This window comes from Elaeis guineensis, chromosome 7, assembly GCF_000442705.2.
Source record: "Elaeis guineensis isolate ETL-2024a chromosome 7, EG11, whole genome shotgun sequence".
Lineage (NCBI taxonomy): Eukaryota > Viridiplantae > Streptophyta > Magnoliopsida > Arecales > Arecaceae > Elaeis > Elaeis guineensis.
The window spans coordinates 87821507-87843881 of NC_025999.2; the positions used below are offsets into that span (position 1 = coordinate 87821507).

At 47.9% G+C, this 22375-nt stretch overlaps 2 protein-coding genes across 16 annotated transcripts in view; one reads left to right on the plus strand and one right to left on the minus strand.

Annotated features, from left to right (window-relative positions):
- The window catches only part of LOC105048730 (uncharacterized), a 37130-nt gene extending 14761 nt beyond the window's left edge, over positions 1-22369 (plus strand). The window contains exons 2-7 of one of the 15 annotated variants that reach the window (XM_073261411.1): positions 11466-11477; positions 11571-11598; positions 13363-13499; positions 13645-13728; positions 18685-18797; positions 19120-22369. In XM_073261411.1, coding sequence (XP_073117512.1) covers positions 11466-11477; positions 11571-11598; positions 13363-13499; positions 13645-13728; positions 18685-18715 — 292 coding nt within the window. In that variant the 3' untranslated portion in view covers positions 18716-18797; positions 19120-22369. Of the gene's footprint in view, positions 1-11346; positions 11637-13362; positions 13609-13644; positions 14108-18684; positions 18798-19119 lie in introns of those variants that run through there. The other 14 variants (XM_073261421.1, XM_073261420.1, XM_073261415.1 and 11 more) reach the window with 14 other exon arrangements.
- On the minus strand, positions 584-11427 carry LOC140859135 (uncharacterized). The gene is made up of 5 exons (XM_073260680.1): positions 11315-11427; positions 11139-11157; positions 7201-7443; positions 6964-7136; positions 584-659 (listed from the first exon to the last, which is right to left on the minus strand). The coding sequence occupies exons 1-5, from the start codon at positions 11425-11427 to the stop codon at positions 584-586; spliced, it is 624 nt and encodes a 207-aa protein (XP_073116781.1).
- Positions 22370-22375: the final 6 nt, after the last annotated feature.

Here is a 22375-nt window from a genome sequence, read left to right on the forward strand (position 1 = left end):
CACATAGAAAATAGGTGGATTGGGGTGGTGATGTGGCCATCAAAAAATGCTATTTTGAATGGCGTTTTATCCTGTTTGCATCATTTTGGTAAATAAGTTAAAAGTTAGATTATTTTTGTAAATAATTTTTTTTAAAATTAATTAGGTAAAGCACTCTTTTTTTTTTCACTCTTTTTAATCGCTTTGAACAAAAGAGAGGCTGAGAGGGAAGTACGTTTGAAACATCTTTAAGGGAATTCTTCATATGTCATGATGAGTGGGGCGTATCTTCTTACAAGCCATCTCCTTTTGTCGTTGCTCTTTAACTTGCCTCTATATCTTGGCCTAACACCTGAAGTATCCTGTGCCAGTGCTGTGCCAATGCTTGGGATGCACTGGAAGATACCAGTTACGCAGCATGCCAAGCTAGTGCGATTCCTTTGCTGCCTTACCAGTTACCAGTAAGGCATTCACATGACGTGTGCCAGTTTGTGCCAGTCTCATGCCGATTGGAATGGGTGCCATTATAATTGATGTCCCAGCCTCCATTTTGATTGGAGGTCAGGTCAAAAAAACAACATTTAGGGCATGGTTAGATGGCCGATCAGCTTGTCATGTTAAAACCTCGGTTTTCTTCACTCTTCTTCTTGATCACATCATAGGACGAAGACATGTACTTTCTGTGAGGCAGAAAATGGTACAGAAAAACTTCCACATATAGCTTAGTGGCTATCAAACTTTTAGAGACATGGAGGCAAACAATAATTACCTATCAGAAAAGTGGGCCTATAATTTATTGCCAGAAATAGATAACATTGGCCCATCTGGATTCCATTCCTGTGCTGGAGAAGTTCCAGATAGGTTATTGAGGTCGTTAGCTATGGGTGCTCACCTTTATCTCTTATGAACATGTATTTCCTATTGTATATTCCTACATGCAACCTCTCTCTCTCTCTCTCTCATGTGTGTGTGTGGAATTTCTTCATAGTTCATAGTCTAACTTCTTGCAGTCTGAACTCTCTCTGTTGTTGACTTTTCTAAAATAAATTTGTGATTTTCTTTAATTTCATACTCCAAAGGAGTCAGCTCCATGGATATAGTTGCGACAACCATAAGTATTGTTGGGTATAAAATACCCACAGCCGGAACCCACGGCGGAACCGCCATCAGCAAGTGCAGCTCCGCCCGGACTCCTACGGGAGCCGGGCTCCACCGCCATCAGCAAGTGCAGCTCCGCCCGGACTCCTACGGGAGCCGGGCTCCACCGCCATCAGCAAGCGCTGCTTCGTCCGGACTCCTACGGGAGCCGGGCTCCGCCGCCAACATCAAAACAGCTCCGCCCGGACTCCTACGGGAGCCGGGCTCCGCTCTCAATATCAATTACTGGTAAGCTCAATCCGGACTCCTATCAGAGCCGGACTTCACCCTTGACTTTGTTTGTAGCGCAGCTCCGCCCGGACTCCTACGGGAGCCGGGCTCCACCGACGACATCAGCGCAGCTCCGCCCGGACTCCTACGGGAGCCGGCTCCACCGACGACATCAGCGCAGCTCCGCCCGGACTCTTACGGGAGCCGGGCTCCACCGACGACATCAGCACAGCTCCGCCCGGACTCCTACGGGAGCCGGGCTCCACCGCCATCAGCAAGCGCGACTCCGTCCGGACCCCTACGGGAGCCGGGCTCCACCACCATCAGCAAGCGCTGCTTCGCCCGGACTCCTACGGGAGCCGGGCTCCGCCGCCAACATCAAAACAGCTCCGTCCGGACTCCTACGGGAGCCGGGCTCCGCTCTCAATATCAATTGCTGGTAAGCTCAATCGGACTCCTATCAGAGCCGGACTTCACCCTTGACTTTGTTTGTAGCGCAGCTCCGCCCGGACTCCTACGGGAGCCGGGCTCCACCGACGACATCAGCGCAGCTCCGTCCGGACTCCTACGGGAGCCGGGCTCTTCCGCCATCAGCACAGCTCCCCCGGACTCCTATGGGAGTCGGACTCCGCCGCCGACATCAGAACAGCTCCGCCCGGACTCCTACGGGAGCCGGGCTCCGCTCACGACGGCTCCGACCATTGCCGAGCTTCAATCGACAGATCCACGCCCCCTGACAGGCCCTCAAAACGGCCGCGACCCTGCTCCACCTCCTGTGGCGGACTCCACGCAGTATCATCATTCCCTGACAAGCCGCAGCAGCCATAGCCGCCCTGCTCCACTTCCTGTGGCGGACTCCGCACAGCTCCATTATCCCCCTGGCAGGCCACAGTAACGGCCACGAACCTGCTCCACCTCCTGCGACGGATACCACGCGATTCTCCTGACGACGGACGCTGCTCCACCCCTCATAACGAATTTCACGTGGCAAGTCGAGGTGATACCCACGTGTCTGCTCCATTATCTTTCGCAATCAATTTCCCTGACCATGGGCGGCCCACTACCAGGCGGTTACACACGTCGCCATCAGTCCGTTGCCTCCCCCGCCTATAAAAGGGGGGACTCAGATACGTTATTTTTTAAGCTCTTTTGCCTTATCTCAAAACTCTGTTAAATTCTCCGTTCGAGCACTCCATTCTTGTTGAGGCAGAGAACTGACTTGAGCGTCGGAGGGTCTTGCCGGAGCAACCCCACCTCCGGTTTAGACTTCCCTTGCAGGTCCCGACGGCGACCGCGGCTTCCTCAACTCCAGCTTCTCCGGCGCAGGCGGATTTTTGCACCAACAGGATTGGCGCTAGAAGGAGGGGGCCTGTGTCTTCGCAGCACCCTTGTTCTTGAAGGAGCGCTCAACGGAGCCACCTCCGGCCATCTCTCCGTCATCTACTCCTAATCCTCCCCCACGAGATCGACACCCGATGCCTCCGCACAGGGCGTCCACCCGGCGGTCCACGGCCTCCGCGGCCAGATCTCAGGCTCCGGCCTCCCCTCCCGTTTCTCAGCCAGCTCCTCCTCCCCCTCCGGCGACGGCGGTCGGCGCGGAGCAGTTTGACTTGCTGGCGCAGCAGGTTAAGGGCCTCGTCGAGGCCGTACAGGCGATGCAGCAGCAGCCGCCGCAGGCGTCAGCGCATCCGGAAGGGGCATCTCCGGAATGCCAGAACCCGGCGGTGGGGCGGGCCACCTGGGCTAGCCGCCCCGTCCTTCCCGAGAAGGCGAATCCAAGGGTGGAGAGCCCTCAGTCGGACCACGACTCCATCCCTGGGAGATCTCTGCCCCCGTTCTGCCAAAGGACCCTCGAGACTCGAAGTCGAGAGGATTTCCTGGACCGGAGGCTCCAGGAGATGAACCGGCGGATCGAAGAACTCCGCCATGCGCCTCCCGCTTACGGTGAGGATATCTGCACTGACCCTCCCTTCTCCCAAATGATTATGCAGGAACCGATCCCGCCGAATTTCAAGCTCCCCCAGTTTGAAAGCTACGACGGGACGTCGGACCCGGTGGACCACCTGGAGGCCTTCCGAACGATGATGCTGCTTCATGGTGCCCCCGACGCCATCTTGTGCCGGGCTTTCCCGTCTACTTTGAAGGGAGCAGCAAGAAACTGGTACTCGGCACTGAAGCCGGGTACCATCTTCTCCTTCGACCAAATGAGCCACCAATTCGTGGCCCATTTTGTCAGCAGCCGACGTCCCCGGAAAGGTTCGGAGTCCCTCATCAACATCAAGCAGAGGGAAGGGGAGTCCATACGGGCCTACATCAACCGCTTCAACATCGCGGCGTTGGAGGTCCGGAACTTGGACCAGTCGGTTGCCATGGCCGCCCTGAAAGGTGGCCTTCAGAAGAATGATCTCTTGTACTCCCTGGAGAAGAAGTACCCCAGGGATTTTGCTGATCTGCTGGCTCGGCTGAAGGATACGCCCGAGCAGAAGAGGCCTTCAAAATGAAGGATGAAGAGACTGCGAGGGAGCGCCAGCGGGAGATTCTGGCAAGCCCGCAGTTGAGAAGAGGCCAAGGGAAGCCCGGCCTCGCTCCCGATCCCCTCCTGGGCACAAGCGCGCCCATACTCCACCCCGGGTACGCAGGCAGAGAAGCCCGGACAACAGGTTTCGGCGGGGTTCCCCGCAAGGGAAGTTCCGCAGCTACGCCCCCCTCAACGCCTCGAAGGCCCAGGTACTGATGGAGGTCAGGGAGCTGATCCCTGGGCCGGAGAGGATGCGCACGCACCCCGGGAAGCGCAACCCCAACAAGTTCTGCCTCTACCACCGCGACCACGGCCACGACACCGAAGAGTGCATCCAGCTCCAGGACGAGATCGAGGAGCTCATCCGGGGAGGTCGGCTCGACAGATTCATCCGCCGCAGGCCTGAGGGTAGAGGAGACCGGCCAAGAGCCCTCCCACCGCCCGAACCACAGAAGAGGGAGGAGCAGTCCGGGGACCGGCCTCCTATCGGGACCATCGACTCCATCGCCAGAGGGCCTCAAGGAGGAGCGGGAGAACTATAAATGTATTGCTTACTGTTTCGTTTTGAATCTACTTTTCTTTCTAGCTAACGCACTCCTCCTGCTTAACGCGGATGTATTATGACTGGATATGACCTCTCCAAAAAACAACGGCCATGTCGGGAACAGGAGGAGAACCTCGTCCTGACATGAGCAAAGTCAAAGGCCCGGTTCTTTTAGACCGGATGGGGGGAGAGGCCTTACAACGCCCTAATGTGCCCCCACAGCCCTGTTAGGGACAGGAGGAAAACCTCGCCCTAACTTGAGCAAAGTCAAAGGCCCGGTTCTTTTAGACCGGATGGGGGGAGAGGCCTTACAACGCCCTAATGTGCCCCCACAGCCCTGTTAGGGACAGGAGGAAAATCTCGCCCTAACTTGAGCAAAGTCGAAGGCCCGGTTCTTTTAGACCGGATGGGGGGAGAGGCCTTGCAACGCCCTAATGTGCCCCCATAGCCATGTCAGGAACAGGAGGAAAACCTCGTCCTGACATGAGCAAAGTTGAAGGCCCGTTCTTTTAGACCGGAGGGGGAGAGGCCTTACAGCGCCCTAACGCGCCCCCACAAGCCAGGCTGATAACGAGAACCTCGCGACCGGCTCAAGCAAAATGGAAGACCCGGACTCCTACGGGAGCCGGGTTCCGCCGCAAAGGTAAGCTTCACCCGGACTCCTACGGGAGCCGGGTTCCGCCGCCAGGTAAAGCTTCACCCGGACTCCTACGGGAGCCGGGTTCCGCCGCCAGGTAAAGCTTCACCCGGACTCCTACGGGAGCCGGGTTCCGCCGCCAAGGTAAACTTCACCCGGACTCCTACGGGAGCCGGGTTCCGCCCCCAAGAAAGACTTCGCCCGGGCTCCTAAGAAAGCCGGGCTCCATCCGCCACTTCGCCAGCAAGGGTTAAAAACGGTGGCGAGGCTCGGCCACATGACGAGATCGGATGGAAGGGAAGAGCCCTTTCCCACGACGACCTCTAAGCCAAACAGGCCAAACAACGAGAAAGGGTCAACGAACGACAATATTAGTGCTACGCGCGGACAAGGTAACACAAAATGCCTTTTTCTCATTTCCGATATATGTACTACAGGGCCAGGACGGCCAGAAAAAGAGGGACAAAACGACAAGAAAAGAAAAGGGGGGCAGCTGCAAAAAGGGGGTGACTACAAAAGAACTCTAAGGAGGTCCTGCTCCCTCTAACATAGGGTGATCACCTCCATCCCCCGACCAGGACTGCCTCAGGGTCTCCACCATTTCCTCTAGTTCTTCCTTCTTTTGCAGCATATCCTGGAGCGCCTGACGAAGTCGCCGGCTCTCAGCCTCCGCTTCCCGATGCCACTTCCGCAAAACTTCGGACTCCGCCTCTGCGTCCGCGACGGCCTTCCGCTCAAGTCCCAGTTGGATTTTTACTTGTTGAAGCTCAGCTGTCTTCTCCCCAAGGGAGACAGAAATCCTTTCGACAGAGCCTCTCAGGGCTTGGAGCTCTTCGTTATCTTGGGCGTTAGCAAGCTGCGCCCTAGTAACCAACTGCCTCTGGAGACGGACTACCTCGTCCGCCGCTCGACGGAATCTCCCCTTGTGCTCCTCTACCTGTCGGCGCCAGCTGGCCCGCTGCACATCGTGGCTCATCTCGGCATCTTGAAGCTGCTTCTGGAGGTCGGAAACTTTTTGTGACCATATCTGCTCATCCCGGCTGTGAGCCGGGGTGAGTTCCCTTCCAGCTGGCCGATCCTCTTCTTGGCAGCCGACAGCTCCACTTTAAGGGCGCTGATCCTGGCTTCTTGAGCCCAAGTTCGGTCGCTAGCGCTCTTCGTGCATTCTTCGAGCTCCTTCGCAAAGTCGCCTTCCTCCGGCTGTAGTCCATGATTGCCTTCACTTGGAGACTCCTGAAGTGGGCGGCCTCAGCGGCGGCCTCGGAATAGCATTTTTTCGCCTGGCGGAGCTCGCCTTCCGACTTTTTCAACTTCTTCGTCAGGTGGAGGACCTCCTTTTTTAGCCGTTGGATAGTTGACTTCAGCGGGACCCCCAGGGGCAAGGGAAGTGCTTCGGCAGGACGCTGCCATCGGAAGATGCAAACGTCAGAGACCAACTCTTTACAAGAAGAAAGCAGAAAAAGAAGCAGGGGGAAGGAAAGGCCATCCACAATAAGAAGTTCGACTTTATTAATTTTGAAGACAAGCGGAAGGAAATATGGCGACAAAAGAAAGATACAAGATCGGAGGTCTCAGACCTCGGGGGCAGGGGGTGGAGAGCTCGACGTGGGGGGCGCGGCTGCGACGGCAGCGGTCGGAGGGGCGGCCTCGTCGTCAGACTCCTCCAAAAAGCCGAGATCAAGGTCGGGATATCTGCTGGCCATCCTCTCTCGGCAGAGCTCGAACCCCTTGGTGAACGCCTCCAGGCCGAACTGGACGTTCAGCTCCCTCATCTCCGCGGAGGTCTTGAACTCCTCCACTGCAAGGGTCCTGGCCTCCGAGACCAGAACCGGAGTTTGCTCGGCCAGATGGGCGACCTCGGCCTCCGCCTTCCTTGCCGACTCCTCCAAACTTCGCCTCTCCTCCTCCCGGACTCGCCTTTCCTCTTCCCGGTCTTGTCTCTCTCTCTCCAGAGCCTCCCGGAGGGCGGCCACCTCGGCCGTCTTCGCTTGAAGACGAGCAACCTCGTCTTGGCAGCGCTCCTCCGCCCGAAGAAGATCCCTTCTCATGCGGCCTGACGCCTCAACATAGGCGAAGAGCTGGTGCCCGATCTGCAAAGACAGATAGAGAATTACAACAAAGACCGAGCAACTGAGCAAGTAAAAATCCGCTTACCTCAAGAAAGGACCCCAAGGTGTCCCAGGCCCGCTGCTCGGGATCGGCGCGGTCGATCCTCTCCACGACATCGGACAGGATGCAACCATCGAGCAGCCGGCGGATTAGGGCCTTGTCGTTGAAGGGGTTCTCCGATCCCCCCTCGGAGCAGACGGACTCGTCTGCAGCGGCTCGGTGGCTGCTCGGCCTGCGGGCCACCGATTTTCTCCTCCTCCCCGCGGCAGGCGCCTCCGCGGGGCGGACCTCCGGAATGGGGACCCCAGTCGGTGGGCTCCCTGAGGGAGCCCGGGGGGCCGCTGGCTCGGCATCCGAAGGAATGTCGATCGCCGGGGTCGCCTGGACGGGCGCGGCCAAGCTCGTCTCCTCCACCCTGGCCCTCTTCGCCGAGCCGGAAGTCGTCGCGTCCTTCCTTTTCTGGGCTCTCATGGCCTTGGCGAGCATCCGTGTGGCTTCGGCGTCCATTGCTAAAAAAAAAAAAAAAAAAAAAAACGGGAAAAGAAAAGAAGAAGGAAAAAGCAGCACCAATCAGTCCGAAAAAAAAAAAAAAAAAAAAAAAGAGAAAAGAAGAAAAGAAGAAGAAAGAAAAAAAAAAAAGAGAAAGAGAAAAGAGGAAAAAGGAGAAGAGAGGGAAGAAGAAGATAAGAAAAGGAAAGATGTATACTTGCTGGATCTTGAGGGCTCAGGCCGATGTTGAAGAGAAGCGGCTCCCTCAGTAGGTTTGGAAGGGAAGGAGCGGGGTAACTCAGGAGCTTCTGGGCAGCCTGAAGGTCGTCCTCTCCCAGGCCAGGAGCCCGGCGGACGGAATCCCTCAGAGACCCCCAAGGGGGCAGGCCCAATTCCAGGGTCGGACAGTAAATGAAGAGAAATTTTCCCTTCCAGTTGTGAATCGAAGAAGGGGCGCCCTTCAGCAACCCCTTCTTACCGAACTGGGGGGAGAAGTACCACCAATCCTTCGCTGAAGGATGGCGTTTGAAAGTGTAGAAATGTCTGAACAGGGAGAGGGAAGGCTGGACCTCGGCTATGTGACAGAGGGAGAGAAACCCTATAAAAAACCTAAAGGAATTCGGGGCGACAGAAGCGAGAGAAATGTCTAAGAAACGAAAGAAGGCGGCAACAAAAGCTGGGAGCGGAAGCCGGAGTCCGGCACGGAATGCCTCCTGGTACAAACAGAAGCGACCAGGAGGGGGAGCGCTGGCCCGGTCGGAGGGGCCAGGAAGCTCCAGATCGTACTCTGAAGGGACCCCGTACCGAGCCCTTATCAGGAGAAGTTCGTCCGGAGTCGACGAACAAGGAATAGCGCCCGGTGCGAAGACCGGGCGAGACCCTGCCCCAAACGCGGGTTCGTCCGCAGAGACAGGGGCCTGGGGGTTTGAAGCAGAAGAACTCCCAGAGCTTACGGGGGAAGAAGAATCGGAAGACATTTTTCTTTGGGGGAGAACCTAAAGGGCCCTAGAAATGCAAGCCGAGAAAGGAGGGGGACGTCGGAAGTCAACTCAGGAGAGGACACGAAAGAAGAGGAAGGAGGAGAGGACCCTAAGCGGTAAGAAGGAGAAGGTGGGCACTAACCTATCTTGCTCTGGGGGCCTGGGGAGCGAGGAACGGAAGGAGCCTACGGCTCGAGAGGGCGTTCGCTAGAGCAGACTCTCGGGGAGATGACAGACGCCGGCAAGAAATCAGAAGCAGAGTGGGACACCTGAAAGGAGGAAGGACGGGTTTAAATAGACCCTGGGATCCGGCGCCATAATGATCTCGAATCCCCCCAGGCCAGTCCGCATCCGACACGTGTCCCACTCCCCGTGGCAGACGGCTGAAGGCGGCTGGCGGTTGGCAGGGCCATAATTGCGCCGTACTTAGGCCAGCGTACCTGCGGGGTCTTCGAAGCGTCCCCTCGTACCGCCCCAATTCGAAAAGACTCCGGCACGCGCTCATTTAATGCCAAAATATCTAGGAGCGGCAGGGCGCGGGATTCGAAGGGACGGTTCCGGCTGTACTTCTGTGTACTTCCTTCGTTTGAAATTCAAAACTCGGATGTAGGGGGACTGGTGTTGGGTATAAAATACCCACAGCCGGAACCCACGGCGGAACCGCCATCAGCAAGTGCAGCTCCGCCCGGACTCCTGCGGGAGCCGGGCTCCACCGCCATCAGCAAGTGCAGCTCCGCCCGGACTCCTACGGGAGCCGGGCTCCACCGCCATCAGCAAGCGCTGCTTCGCCCGGACTCCTACGGGAGCCGGGCTCCGCCGCCAACATCAAAACAGCTCCGCCCGGACTCCTACGGGAGCCGGGCTCCGCTCTCAATATCAATTGCTGGTAAGCTCAATCCGGACTCCTATCAGAGCCGGACTTCACCCTTGACTTTGTTTGTAGCGCAGCTCCGCCCGGACTCCTACGGGAGCCGGGCTCCACCGACGACATCAGCGCAGCTCCGCCCGGACTCCTACGGGAGCCGGGCTCCACCGACGACATCAGCACAGCTCCGCCCGGACTCCTACGGGAGTCGGGCTCCACCGCCATCAGCAAGCGCGACTCCGCCCGGACCCCTACGGGAGCCGGGCTCCACCACCATCAGCAAGCGCTGCTTCGCCCGGACTCCTACGGGAGCCGGGCTCCGCCGCCAACATCAAAACAGCTCCGCCCGGACTCCCGTAGGAGTCCGGGCTCCGCTCTCAATATCAATTGCTGGTAAGCTCAATCCGGACTCCTATCAGAGCCGGACTTCACCCTTGACTTTGTTTGTAGCGCAGCTCCGCCCGAACTCCTACGGGAGCCGGGCTCCACCGACGACATCAGCGCAGCTCCGCCCGGACTCCTACGGGAGCCGGGCTCTTCCGCCATCAGCACAGCTCCGCCCGGACTCCTACGGGAGCCGGACTCCGCCGCCGACATCAGAACAGCTCCGCCCGGACTCCTACGGGAGCCGGGCTCCGCTCACGACGGCTCCGACCATTGCCGAGCTTCAATCGACAGATCCACGCCCCCTGACAGGCCCTCAAAACGGCCGCGACCCTGCTCCACCTCCTGTGGCGGACTCCACGCAGTATCATCATTCCCTGACAAGCCGCAGCAGCCATAGCCGCCCTGCTCCACTTCTTGTGGCGGACTCCGCACAGCTCCATTATCCCCCTGGCAGGCCACAGTAACGGCCACGAACCTGCTCCACCTCCTGCGACGGATACCACGCGATTCTCCTGACGACGGACGCTGCTCCACCCCTCATAACGAATTCCACGTGGCAAGTCGAGGTGATACCCACGTGTCTGCTCCATTATCTTTCGCAATCAATTTCTCTGACCATGGGCGGCCCACTACCAGGCGGTTACACACGTCGCCATCAGTCCGTTGCCTCCCCCGCCTATAAAAGGGGGGACTCAGATACGTTATTTTTTAAGCTCTTTTGCCTTATCTCAAAACTCTGCTAAATTCTCCGTTCGAGCACTCCATTCTTGTTGAGGCAGAGAACTGACTTGAGCGTCGGAGGGTCTTGCCGGAGCAACCCCACCTCCGGTTTAGACTTCCCTTGCAGGTCCCGGCGGCGACCGCGGCTTCCTCAACTCCAGCTTCTCCGGCGCAGGCGGATTTTTGCACCAACAAGTATCATCATTATTTGAACAGGCCAGTAATTGTTTAGGCACTGCTTTATCATGTTTTCAGCCAATTCTTTTTCCATACGTGCACAACTATATACACATACATATATACGGATGTATATATGTATATGTTTTTGGTCCTTTCTCTCATAAGAACTTGTCAACTCAACGCCAACTATTCCTCAGCACTGGGTCCCTTTTGCGTTGGTTCTGTATCATTGGATTTGGAATTTCATCTCTTATTCCTCAATTTGCGCCATGTAGCTTCCATTAGTTTCTTAACTTCTTTGGCCATAATTTAATTGTTTCTTGAATTTAATACCTTCTTAGTTTTTGTTGATGTGTAGTTACCTGAGTACCTTCTGTTTTTCTGTGAAGCAGAAAGGTTTCAAGGTTGCAAACATGTATGATTTAGATGCATATCATATATTAAAACAGCTAGCTGCATCTCATATTAACTATTATGTATCTTGTTGTGGCATGCTGCATGTTACTTCATGATCATATTTAAGCCCTTTGTCTGTTACTTTATAATTTCTTTTCCCTGTTTCATTGCCAGATAGAATAGATTGGGATCAGCTCTAGTTTCTCCAGATTGCTTTGAATTCTGTGTCCTGTTGTTACCGTAAGGATAATGCATTTGTTAATATTTAATCAATGAATGTGATGTTGCTTCAGTCCTTCAGTGAGGTGAGCAAGTGCCAATGTCACGAGTGTCATTGCTAAGTATGCTGTCCCAGCTAGAGAGCGGCCTGATTTATTATCTTTTCTTTTCCAATGCAGCCAAAGTTCACAAGAAGACCACAGAGAAGTGAGTGCATCTGAAGATTTTTCATTGTGCAAATAAAGGTTGTTTTATATTGTGACATTTTTAAAATATATCATTTTTCATTCTTTTTGATTCATTGGTACTATAAGAATTATTGACAAAATAGATAAATTCAGTTCCTATGATATGATATGATATGGGAATTGGTGCATTTTGTGGGCATTTAACCACAACAGAAAATGTTCTTATGGATGTGCTTGGATAGAGTTTAACTGGTCCATAATACCTAAGGAAATCATTGATTCCAATAAAAGGAAAAAAATCTATTTTTGTTTGCGATTCAATCTAAGGTTCGCAATCTCGGTATTGGATATTGTTATTTGTTTGGCACAGTATGGTTCAGTATGGTATGCCCTCCCATATCGAGATAGCTTCTCTCACTTTCTAATCATGATGCAATCCGAAATCGAGCGGTATAGGTTGGTACGGTATAGCACACACCTTAAGTTCGGGTGGTACCAGATGGTACATTATAGTTTACTTCGGTATGGGTATGGGACTTATACCGACCCAAATAGTGTTTTCATATGAATTCAAACCCGATATGCTACGGTATGCCCTAACCAGATGGTTTGGGATGGTAAGGCAAATATGGCTCCAACCTAGTCATCGAGCCCTACATTTCCCTTCTCCATTTTTCTCATGGCCATGGTTGCGCTTCTAGCATCCAAACCACCATGATCATGGAGCTTGATTGCAGTATTGGAAACTTGCTGCTTTTCTCTCTCTCTCTAGATCCATGTTTCTCACCTTGAGCAATAGTTGGGTTAGGTTTAAGATCGGGGGGAAGCATGTAATTCGATGCTGCACAATATCAAATTTTTTCTTATTCCTTTCAACCTTTTGAGCAGATCTGAGTTTGCCTCAATTCCATCATGAATCTAGCAAAATCTCATCCTAATCTTTGTTTCTCTTGGAATACTCCATGTAAATGTTTGAGGTGGGTAATATATTTCATTCAATAAAATTACCACATCAGAAATTTCTTTTCAATTATTGGTGCTCTTCTGGCATGGGGTTGTATGAAAGAGAATTATTTCTTTTAAAAATTTTTGTTAGAAAAAAATCTTTTTATTAGTGGATTTTTCTTTCTTTGTGAACACTTATCGTAAACCTTTGAACTAGATGTGGTTAATATATTTCATTCAATAAAATCAGAAATTTCTTTTCAGTATTGCTGCTCTTGTGGTGTGGAGTTGTATACTGGGAGTACATTCCCTCCTACTGTGTTTAATGGAGATTTAGAATATCCATATATATGTGTGTGTGTGTGTGTGTGTGTGTGTATGTATGGGGTGTGTGTGTGTGTGTATTATATATACACATTTTTTTTTTGAGATTTTTTTTTTTGGAGTCATGACAGACTCCAAGACGACAATTATAATATGGTTGAAGTTGCTCAAATTATGTGTGTGTGTGTGTGTGTGTTATTTGTATCCATGTGTATGAGTGTATGTATGTATGTATGACTTTGCTTTGTTTTCTGACATTACATTTCAAGCATGTATATTCTCAATTTCTCATGATTTCAGTGTGCACCTTATACATTTGTATATATTTGGGCTGATGCCCTGAGAATATGTTTTGCATCCAATTCTTCTGTCAAAGTTACTGCTTATTGGTTTATGATTGAGTGGTTTTCTTTTAATAACTTGGCATTCTTATTTGTAATTTAAGTGCATTGTTGATTCTTCTAAATATTCATTGACAGTTTGTGTTTATTTTGCTCTTCTGATTCTATGCTAGGTGGCTTTGATCCTTTTCTGCCCTCTAACTGAAACAATTGGCCCTATATCTCAATCCCATTTAGCATATTTGCAACCTATTCTGCTTAAACGCTTACAAGATGGGACAAGCATTCATGTCAGAGTTGCTGCTTTAAAGTGCGTAATTTATTTTGTTTACATATACATGTACCATCTGATTCTTCTAAAGTGATATAGCAGGCATGGATATTTCTCTTTTTCATTTGAAGCTGGAAATTAATCGTTAGCAAGCAGTGTTTCTTTACGTTCTTTTATCTATCAGGGTGCTTTGCTTTTTTATAGAGTTCATCAATGATGGAATGCACATAGTAAGTTTGCAATCGATCATATCAATTACGTTTCTTTTGTAAGTATATTCTTTTTTAAAAAAACCTTTATCATAAATAATGTGATTTTAGTATGAGTTCAATTTGAGATGCTTCTTGAAGATAGATGATGATGATGCGTACAATGTGGTTTGGATTGTGTTGCAATAGCCAGCAGTATGGCATGGTGGTATTCTGTGTAGCATTATTTCATATCGCACTATCTTGTGTTTCATTGTGATTTACATATGCTGGTTCATGATAGTGTTATTCTTTCTTGCACTTTTGAAGATCAGTAAAGATTTTTTTTTTTTAATGCTGTTGATTTATTTTATATTTTCAAGTTTCATGCTATCAGTTACCGAATGATTTCAGTCCCCATGTTATGTTCATCTATTTCACAACCCTTTAGCAAACAAAATGTTGCAGCCATAACTTTAGTGGGGTCCATGGAGTTGTGGGTTGCCAACTCATTAAACAGATAGACAATTTAAGTTTCTATATATGCTTTTTTCAATAGGCTAGTTTATTTACTGTTGTGACTGTGACTCTGTCTAGCAATTAGGCCCTCTTTTTATTAATGTCACCCGATTTCCCAACCTGTGAAACATCTATACATCTTCTTAGATGTCTCTCATGCAATCTTTTCATATTCGGAATATCAACATTCCTTTTTTCTATTGATTCTCATTTATGAATCAACTTGCTGGATTTGCTGTATAGATGAGTCTCATGGCTAATGGGGGTCACATGAGGTGAAAGATGAACTCATGAACCTAGTAGAAATGCAGTTGTTTGGAACATTTGGTAGATTTAGGAGGACAGAATGAAGATGCTGTTAACACTTGGTAAATTAAGAGAGAAGCCAGAAATAAAGCTTGACAGCGGTTGTAGTGAATAAAGCAAACTAAAATCAGCTAAGACGGTTGGCCAATTGCTGTGTAGACAAAGGAAGGTGCCTTGGATGCACATAGCAGTTAAATGGGAAGATTGGAAAAATGAGGAAACATTCGGAGTCTCTTTCTGTTTTGAAAATTATGGCATAGAATAGGCATCTATGGTGAAGTAAGATCCTTGTTTTCTTTCTCAAGAAAGAGTTAGGCTTGACTTCCCCATAGTTTATGTATTGGTTTCACTTTGTGTGATGCTAGCCTGTCTTGTTTGTGTTTGCTCTGTTTCGGGATATATCATCTTGTAGGCTGGTAGTGGGCTTCACAACAAGGTTTAGACCTCCCTCAACAATGCCCGATAGGCAGTTGGGCGTCCAACCACCCCTTATAATTCATGCTAGCAAATCCTGCGCATCTGTTGTTCCATAATGGCAACTCAATTGTGACTACATGACATGTCTTATAAATATCATTGTGCCTTTGACAATCCTTGCATACTTCAGTACCAATAAATTGTATATATCGAGGCTTGAACTCATTACATCCCTTGATAAATAGCAATAATATCAAATTATCACTCATAGGTTCTGGAAGTGGGCCGGGCCGAATCGGGTCAAACCCCTGCTCGAGCCCAGCCCGAAATTTTTTGTCAGGCTTCAGGCTGGGCTTAGGCTTGAAAATTTTTGAAAGACTCAAGTCTGAGCCCGGCCCGAACCCTATTAGGCCAGCCCGCTGCCCACATCACCTCTCTTCTCGATTTCGTCTTAAAAAAATTAAAAAAAAATCTAAAGCCCTAAGCCGATTGCGTTGCTCTCCAACTCCCACACCGTCGCCGTCGGCATGGCGTTCCTACGGCGCCGCTCACGTTGAACGTTGTTGAGCTCTGTTCTGGTGGAGATGGATGCCGTAAAAGTAGAGCATGTCCGGCATCAGCGGCCTCGTTCGTCGCCTCCATCGTCACTGTCGAAGGTGGCCTGACCTCTTGAGCCGATCGAGCATGGGCAGTGAAGAGCCAGGCGGTGAGAACTGAGCAGCAGTGGCTGCGGTCGGGTGACCAACTGCAGGCCTCGCCGACACCGTTGAAGAGCTCATCGGAGAGGTTGCTGTTTCACAGACTGGATAATGGTGAAGGCCGGCACAGTGTTGGTGGCCGTCCTTCTACACCAAGGTGAGCGGGAGGCGGGAGCCCTTGGGAAGGTCGGGGAACGGTCAGGCCTTGGGGTTGGGGGCGGTCAAGAGAGAAGTTTTAGGGCCAAATCCGGGAGTATATGCACGGTGGATAGTGGGTAATCGAGAATTGGTGAAATTGAAGGGGTAGTGTGGCATGTTATCTATCATGGGATTTGGTGCGTTGCAGGTGAACTAGGGCAAATCATGGAGCATATGCATGGTGGATAGCGTGCAATTGGGAATTAATGAAATACAAGGGGTAGCATGGCGTGTTATGCACTGTGGAATCAAAATATTGATGGGTCTAATTCAGACTGGACTCGGGCTAAATTTTGGTTTCAGACTCGAGCTGGGCCAAAGATATATATGAGCCTGGCCTGAAAGACAAATGGACTCTATAATTAAGTCAAAATCTGGCCTGAACTATTTTAGGCCTAGTGTGAAGCCCGGCTTGAAGTCGGACTGGCTTGATGGGCTTCAGGCCGGTCCAAGTCTAGTTTCAGCCCTATAAGTTCAAGTGCCACTTAGTATTATGTGATATTTTGAAAGATTGACCTTGTTGTAAGCTTTTTTTCCCCTCCTTTGGTTGCAACGTTTGCTGAGCTTGGTGGTGTGTGGTTTGGGTGCGATCGATCCATTCAGTTTTAAGTTGGATAATATATAAGTGGGTCCAAGGTGCAATCGAACCAAGTTGAGTCGAGTACCTGAAAGCTCGAGCTTGACTCGATTCAAAATATTCGGATTCGAAATTCAGTTTGAGATCGATTGAGCTTTAATATCCCAAGTTAGAGCTCGGCTCGATAAAAAATAGATAAAACTCGAGATCGACTTGATATGACACGAATATCAATCGAGCCATACTCAAGCTCAAGTTTAAGCTCAAAATCAAGTCTTAGCCTACTAATAATATATATTATAAATAAAAATATTATATATATATATATATGTATATGTATATATGTATATGCATATGTATATATGTATATGTATATGTATATATGTATATGTATGTGTGTGTGTGTGTATATATATTCGGACGGGCTCGCTAGCTTTTAAGCCAAATATCCTACTATTCGAGCTACTCGAGCTTCAATAGCTTGCGAGTCGCGAGCAGCTCATCTCTTTTGCACCCCTATGCAAGTCAGTTCCATTTATTTTTTTTTATAATTGAAATTAAAATTTAATCAATAATTTCAATTTCAAAAAATTTGAAATCGAATTCAGACCTAGTGTGACAAAATCCAATTTAAACCAAATTGAAATAATCAGTTCGGGTCGATTTTACAGTTTGGTAGGTTTTTTTGCACACCCTTTGATTGGCATGGCTATCTCTCGTTTGCAGTCTATGGTCACCAAATGCAACCCATCCAGAGTGCCCTTCCACTTGTAGAAGCTAATGCATTAACAGCGTATGTAAGTAAAAGATAATTTATGAAGTTGTACTACTAAGATATTGACTTGGATGCGGCTCTCACTAAAAATTTTTTAGAACTTTTTTTTTGATGTTAGTGGGAGGGTGCTCACATTGATCTGGCGTGAGCACAATCTAAAAGGTCAAAAAATAAAATATCCGATAAGTTTCAGAGGCAAGTCTATTCTTCATGCCAGTCCAGTCATCAGTATGCTCAGTTACATAAGAGGCGATCCAATCAACGGTGTTGTTCACCTCCTGAAAGACGTGCTGAATAGAAACTGCAGTGAAATCACCAAGGCAGATCCGAATATCTTGAAGGAGTGGATGGGCATCCAACCGCATCGTGTTGCTTTGAATCCAGCATATCATGGTAGATCTGTTTCAATCATGTTGCCATCAAATTAGGGTTGGCAAAATATGATCCGACCCACCAACCCGATCCATGTTCGATCCGTCATAAACAGATTTGGATTCAGGCTAAATAGGTTTGAATCATAAACAGGTCAACCTATTTAACTTGTTTAATATTTGAGTCAAATTTAGGTTTTAAATATTTGACTCATTTAATCCATTTAATATTCAGGTCGGATTGAGTTAGATAACCTATTTAACTTGTTTAATCTATTTAAAATCTTTTTAATCTGTTTCTGACCTATTTAACCTGACTCGTTTAACCTGTTTAAGGCATGTTTAACCTATTTAAAATTTATTTAACCTGTTTCTGATCCATTTAATCTAATCTGTTTAACATGTTTAACCCGTTTAACCGATTTAATCCGTTTAACCTAATTTGATCTATTTAATAAATGGGTTAAATGGATTGGGTCAAGATATTTGTTTAATAAATAGGTTGGGTTCAGGTTTGAATTTTTGATCCGTTTAATAAATAGGTCGGGTTTAGATTGATGATTTTCTGACCCAACTCGTGTTGACCCGATCCGACCTAATTGCCACCCCTACATCAAGCATTGATGGCGGGAAAAGAAAGTTCTGACCATCATTATCATGCTCCTCTTTGTGATTCTTGCATTAGTAGGTATGGGGCTGGCCGGTTGGAGGTCCATCTGCTCTTAAACATGGGGGTCCCATTTCTGGTTTGTGTTTGGCTCAAGCTAGCGTTAGTGTCTCACCTTTTATTTTCCTCTGAACCTCGGGAGTTCCAGCTTGTGGTCACAATTTATCTTCATCAAAGAGATGTGCTGTTTATCAATTTTTCCTCCTTACTTTTTTTTTCTTTTTTGTGTGTGATTCTATTTTTTTTTCCCCTTGTTTTTTTTTGGGCCTACATCAAACACCAGAAATCCATGTAATGGGTTGTGTGAGCTGATTGTGTTTTTGCCTCTATTAAAGGGTTTTTCATTCAATTTTTGTTGTATATAATTTGTAACCGGCAAATTATAAACTTAATCAAATTTGGCAAATGTGTTATAGACTCTTCTTTTTGCTTATTCGCCTTTTAGTTGTTTTCTTGGGGTTTGGTACTAATCTAATATCTATTCTGTACTCTTTAATGTGTGTATCAGTGTTGATATGGTACATAGAAACCGGTGGTAGAAGTAGTTCTCGTCTTCTTGATCAGCAGCGTTAGTGCCAAATTGCTCATTCTAAAAGTAGGCTTTGCCAGCTAGCCCACATGGTATGTTTTATTCTTTGCCTCAATCGTTAACTCCGAGTAAAAGAGAATTTTCTGCTAGCTTACGTGTAAGGTACGGTCTTAAAATACTGGACTGTGAAAGTGTTTTGAACAATTTTCTCAGATTGCCTTTTATGAGGCTTGCAGTTTGAGGTTTTATAAATAATTTGAGATTCAACTGGGTTTCTATTAATAATTGTTTTCTTGATATATTTTATATAAAGTGAAGTCGGTAGGATCTTCTTGCTTTGTGTGAAGTTTGAATTTTGGGGCTTTGAGTAATTTAAGATTCAACCAAGTAACTAATAGCAACTTTCACCTCCAGGTGGTCTACATGGACTGACTTTGAGTGAAGCTAGTTTTCTGGGTGCTCCTGAGGTATGTAAGGTTCAACTAAGAAAACTAACGGCAATATTTCCGCTTGATATTCTACTTATATAAATAGAAAATAGCAATGCTTTGGGTTAGTGGGGCTTATGAGTGTTTTAAAGATTAAGAGATGACGCTAATTTCCCCTTCCACGAACTATGCATAGTGCAGTCACAGCATCTTTTTGTGGACGTTGTGGAACTAGTATTTTTGAGATTTTTAAGTAAGTAAGGTTCAGCCGGGGACCTTTAAGTAGGTTTTCTCAGCATAAAAAACAAATCACAATCTGCTTTCCACGTTATGTAAACCTAGCAACTTACGAACTAAGGGGTTATGAATTTTGGTTCGTTTTTAAGGGGGAGGACAACTCTCAGGATGTGTTTCTTTTTTAAGTACTTCCGAAGCTGTTAGTTTTTACGAGTTATAAAAGCTAAGGAGTCAGGCGATTAGAGATGAGTGCCATTTGGCCCGCTAGCTCACCTTTTTTTTTTTTCCTTCCTTTTTTTGGGCACATGCAAGCGATTACAACATTCTAATGTAAGTACGGTATGTGGACAAGCATTGCCTTGATGTTAGGTCCAGTTTTCGATGTGTTCGGCAATAAAAGAAACAATCCAGTTTACAGTATTATTAATCTTCTGAAAGATATGTCAGATAGACACCGCGATGGAATGATGAAGAGATCTTCAGATGTCGTAGAGAAGTGGACGAGCTTTCAAATGTTTCATCTCATCTGGGATCCAGTTAATGACTGTGGCAGAATATCTTTAATAAAATTTCTCTTTGTCTATAATTTTTATTTCATGCAAATGATATCCATTCAAATCGGCATGAAGCTCTGCTTTCAAGACGGAAGGCTCAAAAAGATGTGAGTCTTTTGCTGCCAACATTCTGGCATTCGGACATCGGATAACATAGTCTGTATCATTTCTATCATTCTTAATTCTGTCATCGAAGTTGATCTTGACAAACTTCAAAGGAAGGAGCTCCAAGGAAACGAAAAAATATCCTTTAGATTGCTATAGGTGCATCATGGGAGTCTCAGGAATTCGGGGCGTTAAGGGATAGACCAATAGTATTGAAACATCTATATTCTACAACTAAGTAATAGTCTCTCTTCAACATCTGATGCGCAGGCACAACCTCAGCTTTGAAGACTAGATTGATCTTGAAAAGTTAGATTTGATAGGTGACGTATGCCATCCTACCATCCCAAGTCGAGCCCTTGATTATATTCTGATAGATTGCATCTAGAAAAGGATACAACCAATGACCACTACTCGTCCCTTAAGGTTGTCTATTCGTATCTACCAAATCAATCTCGTCCTCGGATAATGAAGGAGGGTATGTTCTATCGACTCATCTTTTAGCCTGCAGATTAGGCAGGCAATCAGAAGCTCCATGCCTTTGTCCTTGAGAAGTGTCTATTGCAGAAGCCAATTTTCAGTAACCTTCTAGAAAAAAAAGTCTGACTCTAGGATGGACAACTACTCTCTAAATCCAAGCAATCTCGATCTTCTTATTCGATACTGGCTGGCTCATCTCGATGAGGTCCCTTATAGGAACTTTAGGATAGCATGATCGGCTCTACACCCTCAAGTCCTAGGTCCGATGGATAGAAATCAATAAGTTGACCACCAAAGAGATAGATGACATCCTGTGTCCTTCAACTCCTGCCATCGATAGTGATTAAATCACTGACTCATAAGTGGTTGTCTACCTCCATATTGATGTAGGTTAGCCAATGTGAGAGGGACAAGCTGGAAATCCAAATATCCTGTCTCACATTAATCAAAGTTTCATCCCCAATCAGCTATCTGACCTGGGTCACTACTGTTGGAGCCCGGATATAAATTTTCTTCCAAATGAAGGGGCAGTCACAATCAATCCAGATTTGGGACCCCTAGCTCCATTCGCGATATTGAGTCCTCATCATCCTACTCTATAAGCAATCAGACTGGATGAGAAATCTAGCTGCATGTCTAGTAATTATAGCATTCCTCTTAACTAGTAGGGATTGAACCCCCAGGCCCCTATCCTGCACAGATTGATAAACCACCTCACAGGATAGCAGGTGAAGCCCATGATCGTCCTATTTAGAGCCTCACATGAACTTTCGAAACTGCTGCTCCAGCCCTCTAAGATAAGAGCTCGGCACAACAGTGTTTGTCAAAAGATAGACTGGAAGGAACTCAGGACCAATCTCATGAGGGTAGTCCTGCTTATCATGGAGAGGGCGTTGGCATACCAACCATTAATGCGGTCTCAAACTCGCTGCTTTATGGACCTATAGTCAGCCCTCCAAAGTTTCCATCCTGTGATTAGAACCTTCGGATAGGTCAAGGCTTCGATTTGCTCTAGGATCCCCAACTTGTCCTGAATTGCCTGCTTTATTTGGACATTCATCTTGAGGCTAAAGGTGATTGTAGACTTTTGCAAGTTCACAAGCTGGTCAGAAGTCCGACAATAGGTCTCAATGATGATCACAAAGCATCTTGCATTTCGGACTGACGTCCAGCCAATGAGCAAGCAGTCATCTGTAAAAAAAAAGATGGTTAAATCCCAGGGACAAACTAGTAGTGCTGTTCCGACCCTTAAACCACCATTTGTAGAGCATTAGCACATAAAATAAACAGGTAGAGGAAAAGAGGGCACTTTTAGTAAAGCCCACCCACCAAGTAAAAGAAGTCTATCGGGGCGTCGCTGATCAAGATGGCAAAACTTGGATTTTCTCTATACAGTCCGTGATTCAATCAATCCATCTGTCCTACAAGCTAAATTCGTGAAGCAACCAGCATAAAAAATGCTAGCTCATCCAGTTATAAGCTTATTCCATGTCCAACTTGAGTGCTATCAAGCTTCGATGAATGGGGGTACACCACAGATTATGCATGAACTCCTATGCAAGTAAGATATTGTCGGTAATGCAGCGATCATTGACAAAAGCATCTTCTCCGAGTTAATCAAATGAGGAACAATCAGTTTTAGTCGTCCGATCAAGAGCCTAGCACATACTTTATAAAGAATACTTTATAAAGAGTGGTATAAAAGCTGATCGGTCTGAAGTGTCACGGGGCAAATGCATCGGATTTTTTCAGAATGAGGATGATCAATATCTTCTACTCTTTCAGAATGCCTCTGGATTCAAAAACTATCTACACAATCTCTATCACCTCTCCTTTGACAATAGGCTCGTAGCAATGGAAAAAGAG

Excerpts from the sequence above, each read along its gene's own strand:
- LOC140859135 (XM_073260680.1), bottom strand. The coding sequence starts at position 11,427 with ATGCATTATCCTTACGGTAACAACAGGACACAGAATTCAAAGCAATCT. Across the intron at positions 7,137-7,200 it reads CCTTGGGGTCCTTTCTTGAG|ATCGGGCACCAGCTCTTCGC; the intron begins GTAAGCGGATTT and ends CTGTCTTTGCAG. Across the intron at positions 660-6,963 it reads CAAGACCGGGAAGAGGAAAG|AAAGTACATGTCTTCGTCCT; the intron begins GCGAGTCCGGGA and ends TCTGCCTCACAG.